At 37.1% G+C, this 13,166-nt stretch overlaps 1 protein-coding gene across 7 annotated transcripts in view; it reads right to left on the reverse strand.

Annotated features, from left to right (window-relative positions):
- Window positions 1-13,166, reverse strand: part of SRBD1 (S1 RNA binding domain 1) — a 233,433-nt gene that overhangs the window by 136,529 nt on the left and 83,738 nt on the right. For 6 of the 7 annotated variants that reach the window (XM_048842988.2, XM_075127145.1, XM_048842989.2 and 3 more), the window contains one exon: window positions 12,462-12,569. The exons of the other annotated variant lie outside the window; for it this stretch is intronic. In XM_048842988.2, coding sequence (XP_048698945.2) covers window positions 12,462-12,569 — 108 coding nt within the window. The remainder of the gene's footprint in view (window positions 1-12,461; window positions 12,570-13,166) is intronic. 7 annotated transcript variants of the gene reach the window in all.

Raw genomic sequence — 13,166 nt, forward strand, 5'->3', positions numbered from 1 at the left:
AGGTAATATATTCATGTAATGTTTAAGAAAAGTTTTGTAAATGAGTTCCAATAGTTCACGGATTAGGGACCCAATCTTATGGGGTTCCAGGGACTTCTGTATAGATTATTTATGTTAATCTTTCTATCTACCCAATGGGACTCAGTGCTCAGCCTAGAAGATACCATCAGAGATGCTTAGTTTTGCAGTTTTCAAACTGTGGATTTGTGTGTCCAGAGATAACATGCTTGTGAACAGCAAAAATGTTTTAAAATAAATAAATATATAGAGGTGAGAAATAACAGATCTCAACCCTATTGTCCCTCTGCAAATTTGTGTACGCAGAGCCAATCCCTTACCTCTCTGTAAAAGTGCAAAGTTTCAAGAAGTTCAATGAATAGAAGATTGTTGGGGGCCAAACAGATCTGGACAAGGAGAAGTCTGGAGATAAATGTAAGTAGGGAGGGACAGGCAGTAGAAACAAACGTGAAACTGTTTAAGCAGAATATTCCGGATGTCTTGAGATCTTTCTGAGTGTAGCCTTCATTGATTTGAGATCTACCGTACCATTCTCTCACTAGAAGGGAAAACCTATAATGGCAGCAGGCCGTAAAAGAGACCCAGTTTGGGAATAAGAACCATTCAAGAAATATATGTTTGCTGATGATGTTTTAAAGAAAGTCACACCAGTGAACTGGTACAAGTCACTTAAGCACTTGGATTCAGAGACTGTTGAAGTGATAAACTCAGTTTTAACAGCAGTAGCTTCTTCTGCCAGTGTAGAAAGGATATTTTTTTCCTTGGACTAATTCATTCCAAATTGAGAAATCGTTTCGGACCTGAAAAAGCAGAAAAGCTTGTTTTTCTTTTTCAGATTATGAACAAACAGGAAAATGAAGGTAAAGACGACAGAGTTAGCTGCAGAAGCCAATATTTTAAGTTTCTCATGTTGACCTGGCTGACATAGTCGATTTAATTTTTGTTTTTTTTAAATATTTCATTTAACTATTTTAGTTAAACAATTTTAACAAAAACAAACCTGATTTTAAAAAACTTTAATGTTTAACCAAATTCAAAAATTCATATGCTTGTTTTGTTAGAATATTATATGCTTGCTGTTGAAGAAAAAAATCCAGAATACATAACGTTGTTTTAGTTAAATAAAACCATTTAAATGTTTGTCTGGTGATCTACTCCTCCTAATACAGCATGGCAAGAAAATCCTCCAAATATTAATGATTAACCTGTTGAATTGGAGACAGTTCACCTAATGACTTCATAAATTTCTGCTTCAATTACCTTTGGTAAATGAAATAACCTATCATTCATTTTCTGATATAGCTGTAAAACTAATCTGAAGAGTTTTCAAAATAAATCACTTTAAAAATGTATAGTGTGTACCTTCTAAAAATGAAACCTACCTCTATCTCTGAGTTGTGAAGAATATGTATTAAGGTTATAACAACCAACAACAAAGCACTTTTATGTAGAAATCCATGATTAAATCAAGTCTTCCTGACTAGTGATTTAAATCAATTTGATTTAAATCAAATCCACCCTGCTTAAAATCTTTTCTAGTTTTGCACAAATTCAACTTTTTCCTTGTGTGTTTATAAGATCTTTATAAAATCTGATGAGATTTATGTACGATAAATATTTTTGATCTTGGCTTTATATTTTATCATTGTTAGCATGATTTTCTTTTCAAAAGTAAAAATAAAGGGGGAGTATCTTTTTATAGGAGTATCTTTTTAATGGGTCTTCTATGAATTGTTCTACATTCACATCAGATAATTCCCTGTAATGATCTGGAAAAGTTAAGAATTATATTTAGCTGTAGACCTCTTTTTACTAGTTACGTGTTGTATTTATTTTTTATGATGTTTGGTTCTCAGATTGATGTAGACAGGACCCCTTTGTTTCTAAATTAAGAGACATTAGCAATCAATCATTCACTCTCTTTACATCTATTAAAAAGTTCCTGACTGGACTTCATTCTAATTCCAAAAGATACAGGGTTTTTCCAAAAAAATCCTGCTTCCTTCCACATTGCTGTAAAACCCATTTCACAACTTCAGTAAACACCCCTCTAAAAGTTTATATTTAAAAATCCCCACATTCATTCTAGGGAAGGCCAGAATTCACATCTCCTAGTATGCCAGCTCAGCTGGTGGTTTTCCGGAGCCTGTGCAATTTTTTTTTCACTTGCCTGCTCTTCTTCAGACGGGTGAATAGAGATTTCATCTAGCATACTCACATAATCAGGACAAGAAAACCTTGCCTTTTCTACATGGTCAGGTTCAGAGTTTCAAAGTGCCTTCTGAGATTCACTCTTGGATGAGGCCTGTGTGGATACAAAAATTTGGATCCCCATCTGATAAGCATCCACAGTAATTAAATTGTATCTGACCCATGATCCACACTTTTAGATGGATCCATATCTGCACCAGCACCTTATAGAGCAGCAGTTCTTAACCAGGTGTCCGTGGCCCCCTGGGGGGCCAGGAGCCGGTTTCTGGGGGGCCACGGCCACTCAGGGTAGAAGCCCTGAGCCCCAACACTCCTCCTCCACCCTCTCGGAGCTAAAGCTCTGAGCCCTGGCTCTCTCTTGGGGGGCACCAGGGCTCAGAGCTTCAGCCCCATGGGCAGACCCCCTGAACCTCCCCTGCTCTTCCCTCCTCCCTGTCAAGAACTGCTGCTCTAGTGTCCTGAGCGGATCAAAAATTTGCATCTGCATCCGATCTTCAATCTGCAAAGATGGGAAACATCTGCGGATTTGCAATTTGGGCTCACCACACTTCTATACTTACACTTCATGTGACTTAAGCAGGCTTATGTCACATGAAGCTCAGAACCTCATCTTGAGGCCTGCTGATTATGGCTGACAGTTTAATCAAATGTGTGTGTGTGTGTGTGTGTGTGTGTCCATCTCAAATCATATGTGATTTGAGACACACATATATATTTATTTTCTACAACTTTTCTTGCACTATATATATATATATATATATATATATATATATATATAGTGCAAGAAAAGTTGTAGAAAATCACTCTTTTCACCCAGAAGTCAAATTCTCACTTACAGGATGGTCCCAAATATAAACACAGCTAAAAGTTAGCATTCATTAAAACAGGATTACAATGAAACTACTGCCTGCTGATGTGACGTCAGAAATTCTGTCAGCATCTGGAAATATAACATATTATATGGTTGTTCCTGTGAAGTGCTCATGATTATCAGTTGTGCTTCAACTGCTCCCAGTGACCACAATGAAAGGGTTAACACCCTTTAAGCAAGGGCTGGAAGACAGTTTGGATGGAGAACATTATATAATTTTCTAAAAATTGTGTCCTATTTCCCCTACACACACACACACACACACCCCTTGTCACCATTCAAAATATTATTTGTTGTTTAGAATTTTGCGTGTCTGCGTTTAAGACTTAGCAAAACCCAAGCAGCTAAATGGTTAAAAACAGTTTGTTTTTCAGTTCAGACACTTACATGCTGTCTTTGTAGAACATTTATTCCTTTTGCAACAGCTTTGGAAACTATTTTCTGCCTCCTATATAGGCATCTAATGTGTGGTTGCATACATGTGTCACCAATGTTATACTGTCTAACAGATCAAAATAACAACCTGAAGAAAGTACAATTTGAAAGAAATATGAGTAAAATTTTCCACTTCCTCCACCTCTCCTTTCAGTATCCTCAACAGACTTGAAACAACTGCTTTAATGCAGCAAGCAATAGCTTGTAAAAGGATGCAAGCCAGCTGAAACATTTGACAGACAGTGTTAAATACCAAGGGATTCATATCAACCATTTTACTTTAAAAGGTGCTTTGATGTTAGCTATCTTTCATGTACCTCTTTCATGGCACATTATTAAAGAAAACTGAGCTGAGGTAAATCAAGTCCCAAGGTCACATCTAGAGTTACAGTACTGAGGATACCTGATGAAATACGGACTAATGCTGGCACAAGCACTGAATACTTCTGTTAACCAATCAAACAAGTTTTACAAGTGGCTCTGAACTTTATTCTGCAACTAGATGTCAGACATCTTAATCCCCCTGCATCGCCTTGAAATCTAATTATCATAATGTGAACCTGAACGCTAGACTCCCTTCAAACTGAGAGTTCTATGAAGCAGAAAAGCAATAGGAATTAAGTTGGGTGTAACATTAGAAATGTAGAGGCACAGAGAACTTGAAAGTGGCATTTGTTCAAGTCTACAGAGTAGAACAGATATTCAGCAACATAAAACACAGATTAAAATCAAAAGGGGAATTTACAGTTTGTACAGACACCTATAAAAATACAAATGAACTTAAATTCCTCTTGAACAAATATTTTCAAATCCATTTTTCACCATTAAGAACCAACTTCAAAGTTATGAAACTCCTATTCTACCTCAGCAGAAAATTCCTAAGTATTTAAAACATTAAAGCAAAGAAATAAAATGCATTAGAAATGAGCGTACAAGATTTTATGGATTTTGCTTGACTTGCTACAATATAGTAGTGTTTGAATATAAATACTAGTAGATCATCAATAAGATCAATGCTTCAAATGCCTGAAAAGCCAGAAAAAGATTTTGTCAAAGGTAAGGGAAAAGGACAAACTGTTTAAAGTCAAGGATAACAGAAACAATACAAATGACAACAAGCCAAATAGATAATAAACAAAAAACACTTAAAGTATATGGGTTACGTTCTTAATTGGCTGATGATGTTTTATCTACCAGTAATCTAATGTGCATGCTATAAACTAGTGTTAAGTGTGAGCTGAAATAATTTATCGTGAATGCACTTCAATATGCTTGTATTCTTAGCATAAGACCATTTAGGCAGAAAGAAAAATTGTGCTTTTTAAAATTTATTTTTAAAAACATTATAAAGCTGTTTATATTGCTCTACTCTAGCATAGCTCATCTGTCACTCAAACAGTTGTCACTTCACAGACTCCTAGAACTGACAGCAAGCCAAAGAAAACCAGTCCCAGTGCTCTGCAGATGCATTTCCCAAAGATTTTTAATTTAACTTAAAAAGGCCCATGAAATCCTGAAGTTCGTTAGCTGTCATGTTAATGCTGAACACGCTGTTGTTTCATTTTCATTTTGGGTTCTGTTAAAACAAATATACATTTGTCTAAACAGAACATCTGTTTTGGGTATAATACATTGTATCTTTGGCAAGAACTCACAATAAAACTAACAAAAATAATCAAGAATATTTACTGGGCCTGGCAACAAAAGCTGATTTGTAACAAAAAACCTAAAGACCAGATATGACTGTCTCTGGGCTCTAGTCCAGTCCTAATCTAAACCAATAAACATCGGTCTACAAGAGAAACTACATTAAAAAAAGAGAAGTCCTGCAATTATTTTGGTTGGACTTAGGTATAGAAAGTGTGCTGGTTATAAAAGTAGTGAAAAATATTTGTTTTAAATCAAAAACTGTCAAACTTTGTTCAGAGAGTTTTTAAAGCCACACACACACACACACACACAATCCATATGCCTCATTTCTTACTGCAGTCTTCAGTGATTTCATTTTTGAATAAAAACTTTATTTTGCAAAACTTGAGTATTTCAGTAAAACTCTCTGCTTAGTCTGCAGAAGAGAAGAATGAGGGGGGATTTGATAGCTGCTTTCAACTACCTGAAAGGGGGTTCCAAAGAGGATGGATCTACGCTGTTCTCAGTGGTAGCAGATGACAGAACAAGGAGTAATGGTATCAAGTTGCAGTGAGGGAGGTTTAGGTTGGATATTAGGAAAAACATTTTCACTAGGAGGGTGGTTAAGCACTAGAATGGGTTACCTAGGGAGGTGGTGGAATCTCCTTCCGTAGAGGTTTTTAAGGTCAGGCTTGACAAAGCCCTGGCTGGGATGATTTAGTTGGGTTGGATTTAGTTGGATTAATTGGTCCTGCTTTGAGCAGGGGGTTGGACTAGATGACCTCCTGAGGTCCCTTCCAAGCCTAATATTCTATGAATCTATGAATATATAACTGTTATTGTTGAAGGCCTTGTATTTTAATAGCTCATATTTTATTATACTTACTGGTACCAGCAATGTTTATAAATAGCTGATCAAATAAAATATTTTGTCTTTGTCATAGCTCTATTGGAAGACAAAATTGACTGGTATCCTTCAAGATATGTCTAAAATAAACTAAAATATACAAATTATATAAAAATTTAGAACTGCCCAGTCATTTCATTCTCGTACACCAACTACAAACAAAGGGTGAAATCCTGTCCTCGTTGAAGTCAATGGTAAAATTCCCATTGACCTCAGTGGGATCAGGATTTTACCCAAGATCTCTCTACGTGCAATTCTGAAATGACTGTATATGGCTTTGGAAACGGAGGACCAGAATTTCAAAGTGTGTGAGCAAAAATGGATGCCCAGCAGCAATAATTGAAAAATGCAAGTAATTAGCTGGATGTATAACTAGCCGTTAGTACACAACATAAGCAGGACTGCACATGCAGTGATAGTAGCTGTACACAGAAGTTAGACATTCAATTGCGTATAAATTTTAGTACACACAATTACTCACATACCTTCCTTATTGTATAACTCTCATTGTCTGAAATTGTATCATGCTAGTTTCACGATAGGTAGGAGAAAAAAGGAAATGAGAGGGAGTAATGGTAAAAAAAATCACCTCTGCTCTCTAACCCCTCCATTAGTGATATTTTTAAAAATGTATTTCACAGGCTTTAAATACAAATGAAGCCAAATCCTGCAGTGCCACCCCAACTGTTTCCTATCCCTCCTCCAAGCCCACATGTTCTGCAACAGCTGAGCTACTAAGAAGCTGATTTGGAAGATTTGCAAGAGCTCCCAAATCTGCTCTTTAAGTACTGCTAAACTGTTCAGCAAGCTAGCCTCCTCTGAAGGGCCAGTGAACATACTGGCCTCTCTATAAAAAAAAAAGGGGGGGGGCGGGGGGGCTTCTGGGTTCCAGTATGATTGACACAGCTTTGAAGTATGCGCATTGAAGGCAACAGTACTGTTGAACTGAAAGCGAACACCTAGGCAAGGTAGTAGAGTGTTGGTGTACTTGAGCAGTGCTGAAGAACTAATGCTTGGAGACTGGTATTACTGAGTTGGGTGTGAACGTTGCCTTAATTTATGTTTTCTGCTACAACTTTTAGCACTGGTTTCACTCAACTGGTTTGTAAACTGATTTAGTTCAACCTGTGCAATGCCCCGGGGTAGACACTCTTGTCTCAGATTAAGAATGTACTGTTTCAATTTTACTTAAATTGATTCCTTAGTAGTAGCAGAATTGATACAAGGTATCCAAACAAGAGTGTCTCTCACCAGGGGATGGCACATGTTTAACTAGGCAGCTGTACTCAGACTGTGTGTAGAAAAGGCCCTTGCGTTTTCATTATCATGAAGAAACGCACTTGAGCAACCTTATCTCTAAATTAGGGCTGTCGATTAATCACAGTTAAGTCACGCAGTTAACTCAAAAAATGTATCGCAATTAAAACAATTAATTGCAATTTTAATTGAACTGTTAAACAATAAAATTCCAACTGAAATGAATGAAATATATTACGATGTTTTTCTACATTTTCAAATATATTTATTTTTATTACAACACAGAATACAAAGTGTACAGCGCTCACTTTATATTATTTTTATTACAAATATTTGCACTGTAAAAAAAAACAAAAGAAATTGTATTTTTCAGTTCACCTCATACAATACTATAAAGCAATCTCTTCATCGTGAAAGTGAAACTTACAAATGTAGATTTTTTTTGTTACGTAACTGCATTCAAAAACAAAACAATGTAAAACTTTAGAACCTACAAGTCCACTCAGTACCACTTCTTGTTCAGCCAATCACTAAGACAAACAAGTTTGTTTACATTTAAGGGAGATAATGATGCCGGCTTCTTCTTTAAAATGTCACCTGAAAGTGAGAACAACATTCATATACCTCTTCATGCTTCGGCCACCATTCCAGAGGACATTTCCATGCTGCCGACGCTCGTTAAAAGAATAATGCGTTAATTAAATTTGAGAATGAACTCTTTGGGGGAGAACAGTATGTCTCCTGCTCTGTTTTACCCGCATTCTGCCATATATTTCATGTTATAGCAGTCTCGGATGATGACCCAGCACATGTTTGTTTCAAGAACCCTTTCACTACAGATTTCACAAAACGCAAAGAAGGTACCAATGTGAGATTTCTAAAGGTCGCTACAGCATTCGACCAAGGTTTAAGAATCTGAAGTGCCTTCCAAAATCTGAGAAGGATGTAGCCTGTGGCGCTTGCTTTCAGAAGTCTTAAAAGAGCAACACTCCGACGCGGAAACTACAGAACCCGAACCACCAAAAAAGAAAATCAAGCTTCTGCTGGTGGCATCTGATTCAGATGATGAAATTGAACATGCATCAGTCTGCACTACTTTGAATCATTATTGAGCAGAAACCCTCATTAGCCTGGTTGCATGTCCTTTGGAATGGTGGTTGAAACATAAAGAGACATATGAATCTTTAACAGATCTGGCACGTAAATATCTTGTGATACCGGCTACAACAGTGCCATGAGAACACCTGTTCTCACTTTCAGGTAACATTGTAAATAAGACGTAGGCAGCATTATCTCCTGCAAATGTAAACAAACTTGTTTGTCTGAGTGACTGACTGAACAACAAGTAGGACTGAGTGGACTTGTAGGCTCTAAAGTTTTACACTGTTTTATTTTTGAATGCAGCTTTTTTTGTACATAATTCTACATTTGTAAGTTCAACTTTCATGATAAAGAGACTGAACTACAGTACTTGTGTCATAAATATGAAGGGAAGGGTTACCACCTTTCTGTATACAGTGCTATAAAATCCCTCCTGGCCAGAGGCAAAACCTTTTCACCTGTAAAGGGTTAAGAAGCGCAGCTAACCTGGCTGGAACCCAACCAAAATGACCAATGAGGAGACAAGATACTTTCAAAGCTGGAGAGGGGGGACGGGGACGGGGGACAAAGGATCTGTCTGTGTGATGCTTTTGCCGGGAACACATCAGGAATGCAGCTCAGAACTCCTGCAAAAAGTTAGTAAGTAATCTAGCTAGAAATGCATTAGATTTCCTTTGGTTTAATGGTTGGTAAAATAGGCTCTGCTGAATGGAATGTATATTCCTGTTTTTGTGTCTTTTTGTAACTTAAGGTTTTGCCTAGAGGGATTCTCTATGTTTTGAATCGGATTACCTTGTAAGGTATTTACCATCCTGAATTAACAGAGGTGATTCTTTTACTTTTTCTTTAATTCAAATTCTTCTTTTAAGAACCTAATGGCTTTTTCATTGTTCTTAAGATCCAAGCGTTTGAGTCTGTGCTCACCTGTACAAATTGGTGAGGATTTTTATCAAGCCTTCCCCAGGAAAGGGGGTGTAGGGCTTGGGGGGATATTTTGGGGGCAAGATGTCTCCAAGCAGGCTCTTTCCCTGTTCTTTGTTTAACACGCTTGGTGGTGGCAGCATAGGGTTCAAGGACCAGGCAAAGTTTGTACCCTGAGGAAGTTTTTAACCTAAGCCGGTAAGAATAAGCTTAGGGGGTCTTTCATGCAGGTCCCCACATCTGTACCCTAGAGTTCAGAGTGGGGAAGGAACCTTGACAACTTGTATGAGGTGAACTGAAAAATACTATTTTTAGTTTTTTATAGCACAAATATTTGTAATAAAAAATAAATATAAAGTGAGCAGTGTACAATTTGTATTGTGTTGTAATTGAAATCAATATATTTGAAAATGTAGAAAATATCCCAAAATATTTAAATAAATGGTATTCTATTATTGTTTAACAGTGCGATTAATCACGCAATTACTTTTTTTTAATCGGTTGACAGCCCTACTCTAAATTAGTGAAGCTTTGCTGGAAATGTAATAAGACACGAAGGAGTGTTCATTCTGGGACCATCAAAACATTATTCAGGTTACTGACAGTACTCATTCTTCTGACTCATGCTTCACAATGTCCCTCAAGAAGTACATCAGTGGCCTTGGTAATTGCTCATAGTCAACTATACTTGCCAACTGTCCCCTTTGGCCAGGACTGCTCAGGTTTTTTAATTCTGTCCTGGGTATTAGCCGTCCTCAGTCCCAGGCAGCTGGCTGAACTATCTAGTGAAGAAAAAAAATACTTCCTGCATCTAACAACTGCTTCCAAGAGTAAGCAGCAGGCTTCCTGTGCATGCACACACACACCTCTGAGCAGGGAGAAACAGCAGCCAGACAGAAGAGCAAGATGAAAGTTCAACCTCCATAAAAGATAGTCAGTCAAGGAGGCCAGAAGTGGGGGACAGACACTAAGACCCCAGGCTCAGCTTATCTGGAAATATTTAAATAGTGACAGCTATGTGGCTAATAGCATCCAATATTCTGAAGAGGTTTACTGCAATCAAAATTATTCCACCTATTATTCCTTTTAACATTATTATTGGTGCCACCTTAGTTCCCTATACAAGCTCACCAAAGCAGAGACCATCTTTTCCTTAAGTGTGCACCTAGTACAATGGAGCCCTAAATCCCAGTTAGGACCTGCAAATACTAGCACAACATAAATTAATAAACAGTGACAGTGATACTAAATAGTACTTTAATTATGCTAACTTTTTATTTCAGCTATCTAAAAGTTTATATTTCACTAGGAGTTTTACAACTAGTTTTGTCAAAAAAGATAGATTACTCATTAAAACATATTATAATTCTTGAAACTTGAGAAAAATCTGTCTCCATATTATTATTATTAGAGAAATCTACCTACTTGATACTTTGGGTTGAAAAATGTTCTCAAAAATTCCTATTTCCACATGCATTTTACCAGTTCCTAATATTTTTATTTTTAAAATATTCCATTACAGTAGCGCCACAAAGTTCAGCCCAAGAAACTGACAGGGCTAAATATTTTGGAAGTTCTCTTTACATTCCTATTCTACCAACAAAATAAATGTAAAAAAACAAAAACAAAAAAACAAAAAAAAGCAAAGCATGATAAGAAAAACGTCCACAAAACCTGTTATAAAATAAAATAAAAAAATCTTGTTGCACGAACTTTAACAAACAGATATTTGCATTCTGTAGCACAGAGAACTGAAAAAAAAAATGACAAATGACCATTCAAACAAGTTACAATTGCTTCTTCCAACAAAGAATAAAGCACTGATATTTCAATAACTGGCTTTCAAATTTTATCTAAATGAATGACAATAAAATTTTACAATATGCTTTTTTTCCAAACATATTATAACTGTCTTCCATACTAACCGAACTACACAAAGCCCCTGCTTTTGGGCTAGAGTCAATAAAAAGCTTCTGCAGCCTTGCATGAGCTTCCGATTTGAAAACAAACATTAAAAAATTTAAACAGGACCCCTAGAGTGCCTTTTGAAATAAAATCAGATTAATTATTGGTTCTCATCACAAATTTATACCAGTGTGGAAAACAAAGAACAAATGGACTTACATGACAACATAATTTCTTAGGAAAAATGCATTTATTGAAAATTTCTGTCAGATCTCTTTTCAATCTATGGATTTGACAAAAAACATTAAACACACAGAAGATGACAAAAGTCCAAAGAGAGAAAAGCAATCCCTTTTTGGAAAACTTAGAACTTCTTTTTACTGTATCCATCTTAACATTTCGATGGAGGAACAAAAATGGTTGCTTTTTACTTTCAATGCAAACGCTTAAATGCAAGATTTTAAAAAATCCTTTGAGATGATTAAATAATAGTGGGTAGAGGATCAAGAGGACTCCTTCCTATATTTCCATGAGGGAAACCAAGAGGCTCTGTCCTCTGGTCAGAGAAAGAGAAGCAGCAGACAAACTTACCATTCACATCAAAACCCAAACAGAGGCTTTTCAAACAGTTCTGTTTGAATTCTGAAATCTAATGGTCAAAAATTGAGTTTTGGGCAAGATGAATCCTTCATTACCCTTGCTGTGCATTAACAAAGGACTTTTTCCAGACAACTTAATACCCAAAAGATCAGCAAGCTTTCCATAGCATAGACAGATGATACCAGTATTTAAATTTGCATTCCAGTGACCCAGCCAAGCAATCAGCAACCTACCGTTGCTGTAGCAAAACACAGAGGATATGGGACACAGGTCCTCAGCTGAGGGCCGAGTTCCTTGGGCTGGCAAGACTTGGGGACTGTGATGGAGGAAGCACACTTATCCTCAAGGAGAGGAAATGTGTTGAATGATGCTCTCGTGAACTTCTCCAGCAAACCCATGAGTGGGTTACATGCTTACATACTCCAAAGGGGGCCAAGTCCACTTCTCTACGGCCAGAAGGGTGGGCCAAGCCTGATATAATGACAGTAAAAGATGGAGAAGAATGCAGAGGAACTACCTTTTAGAAAAACGCATTTAAAAGCACCTACTGAAATTGAAATGTGCTGAAAAGGAAAACAAAATGTCAAGCAAAGGAAGCAATCTTACCAATATACAACATCCAAGGGTGCAAAGTACTTTTTCATAATTAAGTCAGCAAAGTAAGCTTCTGTCTCCCTGCAGGCAGTCCCATTGCCTATCACAACAGTGCTGCAGCTTTAAAGGAGATAAAGGACAAACATTCAGTTTTCCTGCATCATTAGGGATGTGTAGTAATTTTATTTTATGTAATAGGTAAGGCTGTACTCAGCAAGAACATGCCACCATCTTCCACACATAGGAAGATCTTCGAACCCTGTAGACATCAGCACTTCAGCATGAACTAGGCTGATTAGCCAAGAGTTAAGCTGCACAACGCAAACACTGTGGCGTATTACAAAAATGTGTCTGGCTACAGTAACTACAAAGTAGGTAGTACCCTGCAACAGAGAATTCCATCCCCTTAGTTGCAAGTACAAGAGCAAAGCAACTTTTAATTGGCTCTAGCAGTAAGACTTTTCAAGGGCTTGAGGCATGTATGGGGGGAGGGACTGATTGTCTGAAGGTTTGAGTGCATTGTGATGATGTGAGTGGTGAGAGCAATAATTTTCACATATCTCTTACAGAAATGAACAGCAATCCTAACTACAGGAAACACAAGGGCTGTAGTACATCACTCATGACTCTCCTTGGTTGTCTTCATGTAAAATCATTTTATTGCACAGACAGGAAAATCCTTCCCCGTGCAAAATGGCTTCTATTCAATTAAACAGA

The sequence above is a fragment of the Caretta caretta genome, chromosome 3, assembly GCF_965140235.1.
Source record: "Caretta caretta isolate rCarCar2 chromosome 3, rCarCar1.hap1, whole genome shotgun sequence".
Lineage (NCBI taxonomy): Eukaryota > Metazoa > Chordata > Testudines > Cheloniidae > Caretta > Caretta caretta.